This window comes from Abrus precatorius, unplaced genomic scaffold (assembly GCF_003935025.1).
Source record: "Abrus precatorius isolate BTA unplaced genomic scaffold, Abrus_2018 Scaffold6, whole genome shotgun sequence".
Classification (NCBI taxonomy): Eukaryota; Viridiplantae; Streptophyta; class Magnoliopsida; order Fabales; family Fabaceae; genus Abrus; species Abrus precatorius.
In genome coordinates this window covers 22,030,832-22,047,891 of record NW_020874406.1, presented here as the reverse complement: position 1 = coordinate 22,047,891, position 17,060 = coordinate 22,030,832, and the positions used below count along the sequence as shown (strand labels likewise).

General features: G+C 28.4%; 2 protein-coding genes across 3 annotated transcripts; both read right to left on the bottom strand.

The window, feature by feature from the left end:
- Nucleotides 1-5,030: 5,030 nt before the first annotated feature.
- On the bottom strand, nt 5,031-7,641 carry LOC113869669 (binding partner of ACD11 1-like). Of its 2 annotated transcripts, none has more exons than XM_027506115.1 (5): nt 7,553-7,635; nt 7,253-7,394; nt 6,098-6,173; nt 5,843-5,956; nt 5,031-5,742 (listed from the first exon to the last, which is right to left on the bottom strand). In XM_027506115.1, exons 2-5 carry the CDS (start codon nt 7,366-7,368, stop codon nt 5,314-5,316), a joined length of 735 nt encoding a protein of 244 aa, XP_027361916.1. In that variant the 5' UTR covers nt 7,369-7,394; nt 7,553-7,635; the 3' UTR covers nt 5,031-5,313. The 2 variants fall into 2 exon arrangements, with proteins under 2 accessions (XP_027361916.1, XP_027361915.1); XM_027506114.1 differs by having other exon boundaries at nt 5,059-5,742; nt 7,253-7,386; nt 7,553-7,641.
- A 5,467-nt stretch (nt 7,642-13,108) lies between these two features.
- On the bottom strand, nt 13,109-13,767 carry LOC113869775 (transcription factor PRE6). Its single transcript, XM_027506245.1, has 2 exons — nt 13,639-13,767; nt 13,109-13,261 (listed from the first exon to the last, which is right to left on the bottom strand). Exons 1-2 carry the CDS (start codon nt 13,765-13,767, stop codon nt 13,109-13,111), a joined length of 282 nt encoding a protein of 93 aa, XP_027362046.1.
- Nucleotides 13,768-17,060: the final 3,293 nt, after the last annotated feature.

Sequence of the window (17,060 nt, the reverse complement as noted above, 5' to 3'; positions counted from 1 at the left end):
CTGCTTTAACATATGTCTTTATTAGTTGGAAGCTGAAAGGGTGCCCCATTGGGCATTCCTTGGACTTTTTTTCTTCCTCTCATATTATTTTCCAATTCAGTTAAACAACTAAAAACAGGATATGTCAATAATAAAACGAAATTCGAACTGGGAAAACAATGGCTAATGAATATATCTTGAGCTTACTCAAAATTTCAATTTGTGTTGACAGTGATTCATCAACTACTGGTTCAGTTATGTTCCTTTTTTATTTCAGAGAAAAAAATTGGTGGTGGCCATGTGTTCATTTACTTTCTCTGGGAAACAGATGGACCATGCATCAAAACCGTCCATTGCGGAGGACACTTCCTGGACTCGTTACATTTTGAAAATCCCATTTATTTTATACATAAACCAGTTATAGGATTTCACAAAAGAATATCAAGAGTAGATGAAACTTCAAATATTAAATAAAATTTGAAAGACCAAAATTAGTTGTTAGACTAGTAAATGTAAAATGAAAATAAGTAAATTCAAATTTAACATTTAGTAATTGTATAAATTATAAGTTTTATATTTAATTTATTTAAAATTATTCATTATATTTAAATTAAGATAATAAACTTTTAATCTTACTCTTATTTATAAATATTTTATTATAAATAATATGATTTTATGATATTGTTAAATCTTTTTGAAGACATTAATTAATAATTTATTCTTTTCTAAAATGATGAGTGTTTTGATATTTATTTATTATTATTTGTGATATATTTCTTTCATTTTCAATGTAATTAAAGTAAAGAAAGTAAGATTTTAAAAATTAAATATGTGAAAAAATATTTAAAAATAATGGAGATAAAATAACAATACCACTTCCAGTTAGGAGCTAAAAAAAATATTGTTTTTCTTAATCAAGCTTTTTCTTAGTATAATAAGTTTTAGCTAGTTGAAATGTTTTGCCAAACACACTTAAAATAAATTTTTACTTGACAAAAGAAGCTTTAATTACATAAATTGTCTTGCCAAATAGTTTTTTTATTACATCATATTGAATAGTGGTATTTGATCTGATGTAATAAAAAATAACAAATATTAATTGGATGATATTATTGTTTAGACGTTTATAAGTAAGAGAAGAATACAATAAAACTAAAGACAAATATTGGGACAAAGACTAAAGAGAGAACAAAATTGAAAGAGAAGTAGCAAAGCATTTTAAATATAATGACTAAACTATTTTCTTTCCCAAAAATATAATATATAAATAACATGATTTTAGGAACGAAATTAATACTACTATAAAATATAGGGTTGAATTTAAAAAAAATGCATTTCTTTTACAACCCAAACCGGCAACTATATTTATGATTCTATTTCTATCCATGCATGTTTCTTACATCTCCACATATTTTGATAAATAGTAAGTGAATATGGTCATGAAGCATCTTGATTTTGTTCACAATTTCATGTTTGATTAAGAAAAAGAAATGTGGATGTGACTAGGTTAAATCAATGACTATTTAACAGAATTATTAGTAGTTAAATAAAGGGAAAAAAAAAAAAAGGAAAGTGCAAGAAGTAGTATGAACAGTATCATTTATTTGAAAATTTGAAAAGCATTATATGTTATTTTGATATAAATTGACGTGGAAGAAAGTATTTTAGTATCAATCTTATGAACAATGTACATTTTAATATTTTGGGAAAGATTCATCTTATGAAAATTTTATTAATTGTGCATAGGAATGTGATAAAATAAGTTAAATTGTTTGTACATACTTTATACATTTAATTTCAACTAGTTAAATAATTTTTTTTTCAAGGGAGGGGATGGGACCACAGAAAGAGAAGTTAGGGATGAAATTTAATACACTATTACTTTTTATGCCTCTCTAATTTATTAGTAAGCTATCGAGAGAGACATTTAAATGTTTAGTCTAATTAAAAATGCAAACAAATGTAAAACGTTTATAAGGTACAAACGAACTAGTAATTAAGATACTAGACAATCAATTAGTTCTATGTAAAAAAAAATATTTTTCAACTTCATAAATTTTATATCAATATATATTTAAATTACATAGAGATAATCCAAATAAAAATATCAGCATTTTTCTTTAAATTGATTAAAATATTCTAAGAGCCTAATTTAATAAGACATTTAGGATATCATTTATTTGAGACCATTTTTATAAAAGTAGTAGTGAATTGAAATTTAGTAATTTTCATTAAAGTATTTTTCTTTTACGATTTTTTTTATAATTAATTTATCTACTTTGACATGTTTTGTTTGATCGTGTTAATTAAAATGTAAAGAGTGTCTCATGTAATTTTACTATCACATTTTAGATAAAGAGCGATGTTAAAAAAACATTTTTATATTTTTTAACTAACATTTATTAAAAATTATATAAATATAAATGAATCATTAAATTTAAAATTAAAAGGAATGAAATCTACATATTTTTATAATTTTTAATAAATAATAGTATATAAAAAAAGTGTGTTACCAATTTTTTTACAAGACATATAAATTATATAAGTGTGAAATATCATACATAAGAAGCCTTAGTCTTATAAAACCTTCGGAAATTCCAAGTGTCAACCCTTCAAACTCATCTCGTGCACTTGATGCACTAACATTTTCCCTTTCTTGTGCATAGGACATGATTACCTCTCACAGAAGCAAAGTAACTAGAAGTTGATTGTAAACCTTCTCCAATCATATTTACTTTGTTTTCATGTCCTTTAAAACACAGAGGGAAGCCAAAAGAATTACCGCACAAGATACATTTGTGATTATTTGAGAAACAAAATATTAAAATAATATAAGACAGCTAAACATAATCAAGATTTGAAATATTAGTAAGACTTAAAAGATCTTAATTTAACTAATAATTGAGACTTGGTTGTATAATAATAAAAACAAAATGATATCATATTGTAACACTAAAATCAATTATCCATACGCTTAAAAAAGAAAAGAAAAGATATAAACATATTAAAAACCTTACGACAATCATCCATAGCTGCTACCATGTAGAGGTTATATCGTTGTTGGTATTTGCTTTAGCAATTGTAAGTGTTGGCGTCCTCTTAATATTCTTATGAGGAACACGATTGTGATCCCTCTATTTTGGTTATTCTAGTGGTTCAAAACAACAATTTCTAGCGTGTTCAATTTGATTACAATGAGTACATATATAGGTAGATTTATTAGTATAGTTGGTTGTTTTTTGTCGATTTCAAGTCATCATATTTTTCAGAATATGATTCCTACATTTAAAACACCTTCACATTGATGAACAAGGAAAGCAAATTTTCTTCGAAGTAAAAAAGCATATGATAAAAGAATAATGTAAATAATGGTCCACAGCCCAAACAATGTTGAAAAAACATGTCCGTACAGAAGGGCCAGGTTAGAGGGAGTGTAAAAGGAACAAGGTCCTTTTTGCTTTTGTACTATTAATGTGGAATAGATAAAAGGTGATTAGCAGCAAAAGTGATGGAATTGACGAGGCAACCATAATAACCTGCAACTTAGAAGCATAACATATGGCATGCCTGCATCAACGCCAGACAAACTTCCAGATTGCAATCTCCCTATTTAATTAGTGCTAGCTAACATTTTCTTCCCTATCATTAATATTTATATATCTCATCACAACATCATATTTTCTAATTTCTTTTTATCGCTTATTTCAGTATCAAAATATTATTTATAGTTAAAAATAATTAAATTAAATTTAACCAAACACACAGAAAGATGAACAAAAAGGTTTATGTAAGTATCTAGTTGGCGAACGATCCGTAAAATTAATCTATTTTGCCGATGTAATAATTTAATTGGTACATAAATTTCTATAAACATTTTTTGAGTCTCAGTGTATGTTTTCATCTAAACTTTCTCTATACATAAACCTTAATTATTTTACAAATATATATTACTTTAATTTATATAACAAAATTAAAGTAATATATATTTGTAAAATAATACAAAAACAAGATATTTAATTTTGTTTTTATAATTGTTTAATTTTGAGAAAAGTTATCATAAATAATTAAAGTAAAATATAATTTTAATTTAATAATTAAATTGATAAAAATATTTTTTTATATAAAGTAAAAATGGAAGGTGATCTTATTTTAAAAGGTAACAGAGATAAAAAATAATAAAATTGACTGCAGAGTGAAAAAAAAATAATGATGTAACATAACGTGAAACTGTAAGAAATGGGAACATCTGTTTATTTTACAAATAATTTTTCGTACGTTTTAATGAAGATTTTAACGTTCTTGTATAAATATATAATTCAAACTATTTTTTACGCGCTTCTTAATTCTCAATTTCATTCATTTAAAATTAAAATTAAAATATATTCCACTCATAATATATCATACGATCATTTTTTTATTTTAAATATACTATCTTAATTTATTCCATTTTAAATTATTCATTAAAATATTATTATATCTTTCTCTGTGTGTGTGTGTCTGTGTTAAATTTTCAACTGTTTAACGAATTCTATGTTTTAAACCTTGTCATTGTATAAGAGTTTTAAAAGTTTATTTCAACGTTAAATAGAATTGTAAAAAAAAAAAAAAACTTCACATATAAATGACTTGCAACTTTTATGTATTTGAAAAAAGAAGGTAAAATGTAATTTTTTAAAAAGAATTAATGTATACGAATAAAAATTAAAACGACGGCATAAAGTTAAATGAATTAAATAATAAAAATAATATATTATCTGTGTCTCATAAAAAAGGAGTGTATTTCACTAAAATTAAACCCCCATATTGGATAAAACATAGTTTTGCCCGCTGGCTTTTTTTTCCAACGCCCGTTATCCAATATACTAAGCCCACTCTTTTACCCTCTGTTGTATACTGGGATTGGTTCTGGCCTATTGGGCCTTATATTTTATTTCAACGTTTGCAAAAAAGGTTGATTAGTTAAACAAGGTTTGGCCCACGACCAAAAGAAAAGATTGGCCCGCAATCAAATAAAAGCAATTAAGAATACAAGTTGGATAATGACCAAAAGAAAGAAAAAAGGCTCGTTAAAAAGATAAAAATAACCCAACTCGAGTCCACATGTTACACATTAATCTCAAATTTTTCAGTCCCATGCTACCTCTCACCAACATGTTCTGAAAAGCTAGGATCATAATTCAGTGGCAGAAACAGCTAAGGTTGCATAGTTCAACCATGTGTTGGCATACCAAAGATTTATTCATAATCACAATACAGATTATCAACTAAAGTTACAAAAAGCTATTTAGCTGAAGGCAGAATACATACAAGATGGATTTGAGTTATTACAATGACTTACTGTGTATTGCCACGGGTTCCCAAATCAGAAGCAACTTGAGCTGCACGGTTTAGAGCACCTGACACCCACAAGGCTCCCTTTGAGAAATAGCTGTTATTTACCAGAGAGTTTGCAGCTGTTGATACTGATCTTCCTGCTGTGGATGCAGCTGCCTTTGTTGTTTCGGAAACGTTATATCTCTGATCCACGGATTTAACAGCTTCAACACCTGCAGATAACTTGTCAGCCAGGCCAATTCTCTGGCTCAATTCAGAAACCTTCGCCGTTGCAGTGGCAGAAACCTGATGAGACTCATCAAAGTCTTTAGCCTTAGCTAATGCATCCTTACTGAGAACATATCCCTTAGCCATCATGGTCTTAACAACTTCTTGAGACATAGTTACAGCTTCTCCAGCAGAGGAAATGAATTGACTGCTTTGTGGCGTCTGAAAGAATATGTAATGTAAGAACATAGAATGTCAGACAATGAAGAAAAGCCATAATCATCGGCAATTTGGCACAATTGAGAAAAATACAGATACATACATTTGAAGCAGTCTCCTCCCTGTGCCTATTCGATGGCTGATTCCAAAAATCAAATTCATCTTCATACTGCCCCCAGCGTGTTATGCAAATGGGTTGGTCTAAAATTGTGGCTCCCTAAGAGAACAAATTATGAAGAAAGGCACACAAAAATGAAACATGTTATGGAACTTACTACTGAGGCAAATTAAAAACAGAACAGATTGTTCAAGCTTCAATGTTATAAGTATTTGGGACATTAGTTCTATAAATACTCACACTGAGCAAGCATGCAGTTTCTTGAGAATATGCATCTTTGAACGTCACATAAGCAGTACAAGCATAATCACCAGACCTGTCCTTGGCAAAAAACAAGTATCATTCAAATTTTAAATATGATGCCTAACAATATCTCAAATTTTTTTTAATGGTAATACTACAAGTAATTTCAGTTCAAGTATTTAAAACACATTGTTAAGTATCGATGATAAATTCTCTTTTACCGGGAGGAGAATAAAAGCAATCCCTCTAGGAAAGCTTAATTAATAAAATTCATAACTGATTAAAATATTCCAATTGAATATTTATAATCATCTCCAAACCATCTCATGCATGCAACTTGTTACCAGGCCAAAAATTATACACCACACCACTGTAAGCTAAGCAACTAAAAGCGAAAGAAATTACAAAGATAAAAATTAGGTTCAGATAAACAATTAATCATTATAGTTTCTCTCTAGTCCCTATAGTTATTTTTCTAGATACCTGTCCCTCTATTAAAACTCTAATGTTTTCCATTCATTTGGGGTTTACTTGATGCCCATTTAGTATCTATTCATTAAGGTCTTGGTCCTTATTTTCCTTTAACGAGCCATTCTTATAGTTTTCTCTATTATCAAGATATTGGTTCGTAAGAGTTCAAGATCCAAACGAGTGAAACCAAAGGGACCAACCAATCCGAAAAAAAAAAAGCTTGAAGGACCAAAATCCAGATCAGGTGAAGTTATAATGAGTAATTGTTTATTTTAACCTAAACACAAATTGAAGGTGATTTACATATATTGAGAATTATGAGCCAAAATGATTATCATGTTACATTAAACAAATGCAAAACATGGAACCAAGTCTTGTTCATGTGATGACATCAAGGATACTCTACACACACATTATAAAAAATTATTATATGTTGCCATAGCCATTTAGTTTGCAGATTCCACGTTTCTAACTGAATCAATTATATTCAGCTCATAATCGGTTGGCTAATCATGCATAGCGAATACAAATTCCTCCCTCATGAAGCGATCAATAACAAAAATTGAAGAGTTTGAGCTAAGCTAAGCTGTGAACTTCACAAAATCAAAATCATCAATAATTATCCCATAAAAAAAATGATTCTAAAAATTACAAAAATAGGGTCAAATTAAAAGCTTATACCTGATAATTTCAACATGCTCAATGGCACCAGAGAAAGCAAAGAAGTCACGGACATCCTTGTCTGTGGCTTTTGGTGAGAGACCCGTAACTTCTACAGTGTACCCACCGGAATTCATGTTTTTCTCAGGTGTACGCTGAAACACTAACACGTGTACATACACGAAATAATTAACTAGAACATTCCTAAAGAATAAAAAAATTTGCAATTGTTTATTATTATGTTGAGCTGAAATACTAAATTCAATACCCATAAGAAAAAAAAGATGAGTAAACAAGTGATCGAATTGTACATACACGCACCAGTGATCTAATCGAAGTAAGAGATGCAATTGGAACCGACAGGGATTCTCCTTCACTGTTGTTACTGTTTCTGAACCTGAGTTACCAGAACACGTTACAACTTATAATTATAATGTATCAATGTTGGGGGGGGGGGGGTGTTCAAGTTCAATAATGGGCCTGGGTCTGGGCCGAAAGTCCAGGTGGCATACTATTTTAATATTTTTTATTATTTTTAAAAATATATTTAAACATGATTTAATGTTTATGGGACTAATCTGGTTAGATTTGAAAGTGCCTTTTATAAGTGATGCTGAGTTATTGAATTCTTTTATTATTTTCCTCAATTAGTTGACTAAGGGTTTAAAGAGGAAGTGTACTTATTATGAAATCTTTTGTAACATGTTGCTTTGATTGGTTACATAATTAACCAATTAATATGCTTAGTTGCATGTTTGGAATATTGAATATTGGTTTTAATAAGAGAGAATATTAGTTTCATGCTGTCAAATATCAAGAGGGTGCACTAATTAAGAAGTTTAATGCAATGTCTGAATTTTTCGAAGGGCGATCGTGAGAGCATGTAATATGAATATTTCTTAGAACATGTTTATTGTCAAGATTTTTTTTCTCTCGAGTAAAAAACAAGAGAAACAAAAATTTAATGACAGTAAAAGGAGGCTTAGAAATAAAAGGCCTAAGGTCATGTTGTCTATAAAGGGTTTTGGTCCAAATTGATGAAAGCTGCATCTTATAAACAGGGATTTCTTTATTTTGAATTTTTCTAATCAGTGTCTTAACAAATTAATTAAGAAATCAAAATGGAAAAGCATTTATCAAAATGTATATTAAATTACATTGAAAATATATAAAAATGTATTAATTATATTTTTTTGACAAAAGTTTTTACTTTTAACTTTAATACGAGCTCTTAGAACAATGATTAACATTATCACTTTCTTATTATTGACTATCATGTCTTAAAATATGGTCTAATTTGATAAATTTCTAGATAAGCACTAATAAGAGAATAATTTAATATACAAAATTGAATAAAATTCTTCTTATAAGTTAGAGTAATCTATGCTTTTTAAGTTTTAAAGAATTTAAATACATTTTTTTTAAATTACAAGTTAGTCCCAATTTATAAAAAATATATTTTATTTTATTACTTAATCATTTTGTTTTGAGTTTATTATCCCATATCCTTTAGAAGATAAACTCAATTGAAAACGTTACGAGTCAAATACCATTTCTTCAATATTTTTTTTTTTACTAAGACTAGAAAGGTGTTCTTTCTTTCTTATTTCCTTATTATTTTCTCTTTTTAAATGATTATTCCACATTAATCATAAATATAATTTAATCTCTTAGCCATAATAGTAATAATACTTTGGTTACTTTTAATGTAGAGTAAAAATCTCATTCAATACATACTCACAAAAAAATCTTCATAATTTAATATTGTAACATTAATTTAAAAATATTTACGTATCCGTGTTCATTGTCACACATATAAAAATGATTTGTCTACATTATATACATTAAAATTTATTGTATTAAAATTACTCTTTACAAAAATGTTTTCAAACATGAACCAATTCCCTCAAAAATAATTTTCTAAAGCTAAAACTGTAAAATCAAATTTACTCAAAATTAGTTTCACAAATTGTAATCCTAAAGTGAAATTGCAATGAGAGGATTGTATACAAAGTTCACATCATTAATAATAATTAGTGTTACGAGAGGTATAATATCATGGAAGTAATAATGTTGACTGCAATAACTTTCGACTAATTTCACCCTTTTAACATCTTTGAAATTAAATGAAATACTAATATAAATCACAAGAACCAGATTCCATAACATTCCAAAGCAACTATTGAAAAAAGGGACCTTTTCATTTTGGTCACAAAGAAAAACTGGACTGAGTCAAATCAAACTTTGCTTTGGGCTTGTGATCAAACTTGAAAGGCCTACTATAAATAACCCCAACTTGAGTTGAATCCATTTCTTTTATGGTCGTAATGGATTAATCATTTATTTTTTTATAGATGGGATAAAAATAGTATTTGTATATTTTGAGAAATTATTTAATAACAGTTTAATTTTAGACTATTTAATATATTATGAATTTATACTAATAATATAATATATATTATATTAATATATAATTTTGTTGGTAAAAATTTTAATATATATAACTAATAATTCATTAAATGTTAGTATAATATATTACTTATTAATATATGTATTTAATGTTTACTAATAATTTATTTTTTGTTAAACAACGCTATATTAAGAAAAGATGTTCGAATAATGAATTTTTTATTTGTTAATAAATGACAATTTTTAAAAAATTAAACTTGGGTTGATACTGTGTTTATAAATTAGAATTATAGAATGAAAAATGGCATCCTTCTAAGAAAATTCTTGGTCATCTCGTCTCAAGAGCCATAGTTATGTAATTGGCTGTAATTAAGTCTTCTTAAAGACTGCTTGATCTTGAGTTTGAACTTCAATTCAAACCACATTTTATTTGTAGCATATTTGTCTTACTATTCCCTTTATCATAGAGCCAACAAACATCATAATTTCTTCAACTTAACTTCTTAGCGAAATAAAATGCCCATGAAGTACCAATAAAATCAATTGTAGGTTTTAACCCTGTGTAGAAAGCATGCCAAATTCATGAGAAAATATCAATTGTAGATATTTTATTTTATTTACGACCATATAATTGATCTCAACACTATTTCATGAATAAGTATAATTCTATTATATTTTTGGTTAGATAAACAATTAATAATACTCTATATTAAATTCTTTTATAAAACATCTTTTACTAAATTACATGGATCAATTAAAGTAGTTAGAATTATTATTTTTTAAATAATATAATATAGACAATTTCACTTTCATTTAATATAATTGAATATAATCTCATTGTCAACTTTTATTTTTTTTAGTTTTAATTTAAGTATCTATTAACTCTATTTGTTAAAAACAAATTGAAAAACATGATAAATACTTTTATAAAAATTATAAAATGTCTTATAAAAAATATAGTTATTTAAAAAAAAATACATATTATAAAAAATCAGAAAAAATAATAAGTTAATTTTAAATAGTATAGTTGTAATAAAAATTTATTAATTTTAAATTAATAAAATTAAAAATAATTGAAGTTTACAAATTTTAATCTCACATCTGGTCTTTTAAAATATTAAATAAGAAAAATTTTGAGAAATTAAGAATATTTCCAAAAACAAAAAACAATAAAAACATGTTCACATTAATATACTTTAGAAAAATGTGACGAAACGGTTTTTTATTCTATTAAACAATTTGTATAAAATTATAGACTTATAGTATTTAACACAAATGTATATTTAAGACTCGAACTCAGTTATAATTAAATTGAAATAACTTAACGCTAATAAATTGATATACATTCGATGTTCACGTAATTTCTATTTAAGTTCAATGTTTACTTATTTCAACTTTGTAATCTAATTACCTATTCTATTCATTTTAATTTATTTTTGCTAAATGTTTGAGATAGTATTAGTTTTTTTTATTTTTAAATATTATTATCATTATGATGATTTTTTTCTCAAGTATTAAACTACATTCACTGTCAAGAGATAAATAAGTGTAGAATAGATAAGAACTTTAAAATGTTTTAAAAAACAATAAAGACATTCCTTGCATTTCATATTTTATGTATGTTATAGATAGATAAATAAAAATGGAACTGATGTTATTTCTCTCCCTTTTTTTTTTATCTTCTTATCTACACGATCTTTATTTTAGGAATTATCTATAAGAACTTAAAAACTATATATTTTTGGTGTACACAACTGCCAACTGATGCTAAATAAAACCGTCACCTTTAAATTGGAAACTTGACATCAGCATTCCTCGAAGCTCAAACTACAAAGTCCATCGTTTTGTGAGACAATATCCAATTATTTGAAGCAAAATTTTTAATGTGGAAGCCAACAAAATATCATACATGCAGCTTATATATGTTAATCATTTGACTAATCAAGCACCCATCGATGTATCAAACACTACAATGAAAATAATCATATTCGAGAATTAATAGATAGACCACACTATAAGTAGCAATATTTTTTCCAAGTATTAAATACAACTGCATTTATTTGTATTTGAATAATTTAGTAGAATGTGTATATATATATATATATATATACACACCTTAATTTAACAACAATGCATTGAAGTTTGAACTCATGAGTTTGGGACACAATACACGGCAGGAACAGAGTTTCAGCAGAATATTGCTCCAGAATTCTCCCTACCCTGAATTATGAGCAATTAAAGCTTGAATTAATGACCCAAAATTTCTCATCGCCTAAATGTATAGCCCTATATTTAATTTGCACTGTGGAACTAGCTTTTTTGTTTTTGGGTCCGGCCGGGAGACATTGTGAAACAACCTTCCCCCACCACATATTGCATACGAATGGTACCTGCAGGTGTGTGGGGTCCTGATATTTGTTTTCACTTTACCCACAAGATAAAATTCATTGGTTCAGAAGCAGCTAAATTAAAATTAACTAAGCAAAGACCAAGGCTAGCCAACCATAGATAAAGAAAATTAAGATTTTGGGACGAAGATATTTAATTCCCTAATAAAAATTGTATAAGGTGAAGAAAAAAAACAAACTAAGGGCACGTTTATCTTTCTTTTTAAGTGAATTAAATTTTTTATATATTTTAATTTAAGTCAATAATAATTGAATCCCCCCCCCCCGTTTTCTACACTTTTGTCACTTTAAAAGGAGTCAAATTCAATTAATATAGCTATATGCCCATATAACATTAATTTTCTTTTCTCTTGTATTTGGGAACAATACACAGATCTTGTGATTATCCTTGCCTATAAATATGGTACAGATGATGTAACTACATATATAGATGATTTATATAACTGTACACCAGCAAAGATCATGGTTTGGATGATGAGTTAGTTATTTTATATTGTGGTCCTAATGCCAACATTAATATCACGGGTTGGCAAGAACAAATAACGGAAAAAGTGTGGGGTAATGTCACATGTAATAGCCACTGTCAGCTTCAAGCTTGACCCTTTTAATGGGTCCACACAAAAACTGCAGAGTTTCTCTCATAAGATAGATTACTAAGATCAAACCTAAACATTGCAGCCTCCAAATTTGAAAAAAAATTATTTGACACAATGTAAAATGCAGCACATACATTCATTACATCTGAATCTCAAAACTTTCGGCCGGCAACACAAAAGTTATATATAAATATTTACTCTTCATTTCATAGTAATTAGAACTCATATAAAGATGTAGCCCATTTTATTTACAGCCATACAAGCTGAGGATAATTAATTACTACAAGTGTCACATAATTAAAACTAATTAAGGACTAATTCACATGTAGCCCATGGTAGTAGCCCTTTTGCATTGGTCTACAAAGTACAAACCAAACCCTACCCAGAAGAGAGAATAATAATAAAAGTGAGAGACATGGACATGCACACGACAGATAAATAAATGCACTAGCTAGAGCAGACTATTACATAAGTAAGCTCCTAATAATGGCTGCTTGAGCACTGTTCGAGTCTGTGGTAGCCAAAAGCTCTGATAATCGGTCACTTAGATCATCAACCTCTCTGTGCAAGTTTTTAATGTAGTTGCAAGTCTCCTGCAACACCTTCGCAGCTGAAACCTACAACAACCATAGAATAATACATATATATTAATTAATGTTTTGCCTTATTTTATTATTATTATTATTATTCTAGCACACACTTGGAGGTATAGCTAGCTAGTTGTTATGGTAAAATAATGCTGTTTAGTCAATGAAGGCAAGAGGGAAGAAGAAGAATCTGAGTCCCACACTATAACTAAAGCCTCAAGTTGGGGGTAAAGAAATTAAGGAAGAGACACACTAGCTAGCGTGACTTATCTACCAAAATGAAGGGTATCCACCCAAAATGTGGAATGTGTGTGTGCGTGTTATATGTGTGTGCATGTGAGAGAGAGAGAGCCAAATAGGATGAGAGGGACAATGAGAAAATGAGAGGGAGCAAAGATAATAAATACCTTGTCGGAGCGCCTAGCGCGAAGCTCAGGGACAAGTTGTTGTAACTTAGAAACGAGATCGGTGATTTGAGCATCTGTGATCTCAGTAGAAGCACCGGATTGTCTCGAACGAGATCTTCTGCTAGACATTGTTAATTAATGAAGGAAGAAAAGAAACCGTAGTGTGTATGATGTGTGTCAGAAATATTTGATGTTGCTAGGTAGCTAACTCTTAATTAACTTTGTTCAAAGGAAGAAAAAGGAATGAAAGAAGAAAGAGTGTGTGTTGAGAGAGTGAATAAGGTGTCGGGTATCTGAGAAGAGGGCCAAAGAGGGAAATGGGGTTGTCAGAGGAGAATCAAAGAAAAAGAGAGATGGGTATGGAGAGGTAGCAAAGAGAGGGAATTGAATATATTTAAGAGAGAAAGAAGATAAGTAAAGTGTTTTGGGTGTTTATAAAATAATGTGAATGAATGAGATAAGGGAAGGCATGAATGAATGAGATTAAGAAGTGAGATAGATGTAGTGAGTGGGTGTTGGGCGTTGAAGAGGACAAGTGCATGGGAGAAAGCAGTGGGCTATGCTTGTTATTAATAGGGTTTTGGGAGAGAGAGAGAAAGAGAGATTAATAAGAAGAAGAATGGGAGATGGGAGAGATACGCCATACTGTCCTTTCTGAGTATGTCCCCTAACTGGGGTTAGAGTTCAAGTGGCTTAAGCCAAATGTGCTTGTTTATCACCCAACGACGCGGGACCTCTTTGTGTCAGCTCAGCACGCAAGCCCATGTTATCTTACTACTTCCTTGTCATTTTAATCATCAATAAATATTCATCCTTTTCTTCTTCATTAATACAATCCCCCTCTAACTCATTTCCTAATTTCTTTTTCATTTTTAAATTCAGGATTACCATCATTACATCATATATATTCTTTTATAACTTTTAAATATTTACGTCATCATTATTTTTTATTTTTTTAATCAAATAGAGTTTGATGAAACGTTGCTGATAATTAAGTTGTTAACTTTTTTTTCCTAAAAGTTTCACGTTAATCACATTTCTAATATATATAATATAAGTGACACATTTTTTTTAATCAGAGATATCGAGGCTGGAACATTGATAGTATAATAATAACTCTTTTAATAATTTTTTTATACACAAAATCTGAATCTATAATATTTTTTAAAAGTTAAATACATATTATTTAAACTTAACTAACTGTTAATATATGAAATATTGTTTGAACATAATAAAAAGTAAAATACAAGTGTTCACACTGTAATTAAATAGTACATATGCATGCATCCCTGTCAAAAAGTGGAGTAATCTACCGACCATTATAGGCTATGTTATGTGCTGTCTTAGTCCCTTTTAATTGCGTAAATAGTTTTTCCATTGAATACACTGGAATATATAAATTTATGCAGAAATTGCATGCGTCTTGGTATTTAAAAACCATTAATGTCTTGAGATTCATGTATGATATTTAGCGAAGACAAAAAATTGGAGAAGTATAGGATTAGGATTAGACCTGCCTAGAACAATATTACTGTACCCCTTGAGCCTGCTGCAGAAAACTTCACTTGGGAGTTGGGAGCATCAAACAAGTGGCTATGCTACCGGCTCTGGCTGCCTCTATAGCAAGCAGTGAGCAGTGATTTTGTTGTTTTGGCTTTTGTCTTGATTTGGAATTCTCAAAAGTTTCACCCCTCCAAGTTTGAGGTGAAATTGTTGACCAGTCTTTCTACATGTACTCCACAATTCACGTAGTTAATTTGATTACTAATTATGGTTCTTCCATCTATGTTACTCATTATGCACAGTTCCACTATATTCTCCTAGTGGCTACGTAACACACACCACTCACAATGTCACGTGTCATCTCGTTATCTATGCATCCAAATCGATTTCCCTTTGACATTTGCACGTCTTTTGTTGCTGATACATGTTTATTTAGGTAAACGACAGATTAACTTTATCTTAAATAAACTTAAAAAAAAAAAACTGTATCACTTTAAATATATATAGTTAAAATCATAACTATTTTCAATCTATCTAAAATTTTATATTTTTTATGTTAAGTGAGAAATTTTTTTCTAAATATTTAATAAAATTACATTTACTTATTTAAATTAATAATAAGTATATTTTTAATTGCTTTTCATTCTTTATATGAGAGAATTTCTTGCTACACCAGATAAATAATACTGGTAATTCTGTAATGAAATAACAGTAGGGAATATATGGATTAAAAAAATCTCCTTTCCCCATAATGTAATATGAAGTTTAATTAAATTGGTTTTTTTAATGTGCTGAGAGTTACATATTACAAAATAATACTTTTTATTAAAAATTATAGGGATTAATTTATTATAATTTTCATATTTAAAATTTATTATATATTTTTAAACATGCATTAAAAAAACGGTAAATAAATTAGTAAAGTTGCGCTCTTAGTACAAAATAAAATGTTTGGTGCAAGTGATAATTAATATTTTGATCCTTTATAATAAAATATATCATATATTTTAACAAACTAATTTATCTTATGTACTTGTATTGTGTCAAAATCAAATTAAAAGATTGACTCTAATTAATAATTATCACCATTGTGCGTGTATAGTTAATTTATTTTAAAAAAATAATATTTTAAATTCATTAATTTTTAATTGTAAATTTGACCAATTCACATAATTAAACTGTTATGTAAGAAACGCAAACTCTATATTTGATTATCTGAAATACCTACATTTACAGTGATAAGATATTAGGAAGTGGTAGCTAGGGAGGGGGCGGGGATAAGTTGCAGTGTATTTGGCAGTTGATTCTTACAGTTCATGAATGGGACACATTCATTCAACCAAGTGAACCATTTCTCTGAAAGTTTATGAAGCGTTAATCAACAATTCTTTCTCGAGTTTCACATGTTCAATAAGAAAAAATCATTTCAAAGCTAAATTTACTATACTGTGGCATGCATATATATATATATATGATGCTCTTGATCTGGCTCGTACATATTTATACATATATACACGTCTAAAGGACTGAAGAAAGAACAAACTTTAATAAAATCAATGAATAAGTACCAGCTCCATGAAAGGCTAAAACCTTCAAAACATTGTGGCACAATTTATATTTGATTCCTTAAACAAAATATCATTTATGTGGCACAATTTGTACTATAACTTATGGAATACCGAAGGTGCTAAAAAATCACATAATTTGTGTTTATCTTTTCGTAAAAAAATTATATGTCAAACATAGTACACGTAGTACGGTATACAGTTCTGTATATCTTTGCTATTTGTTATATAAAAGTGGAAAGTTACTAAATATGAAAATAACCATTTTTGAAAGGAAACGAAAACGATACACTCTTATAAAAGCTGTTTTTTTCTTGGAGAAGGGAGGAGGTAACAAGCAAATTTCACATGAAA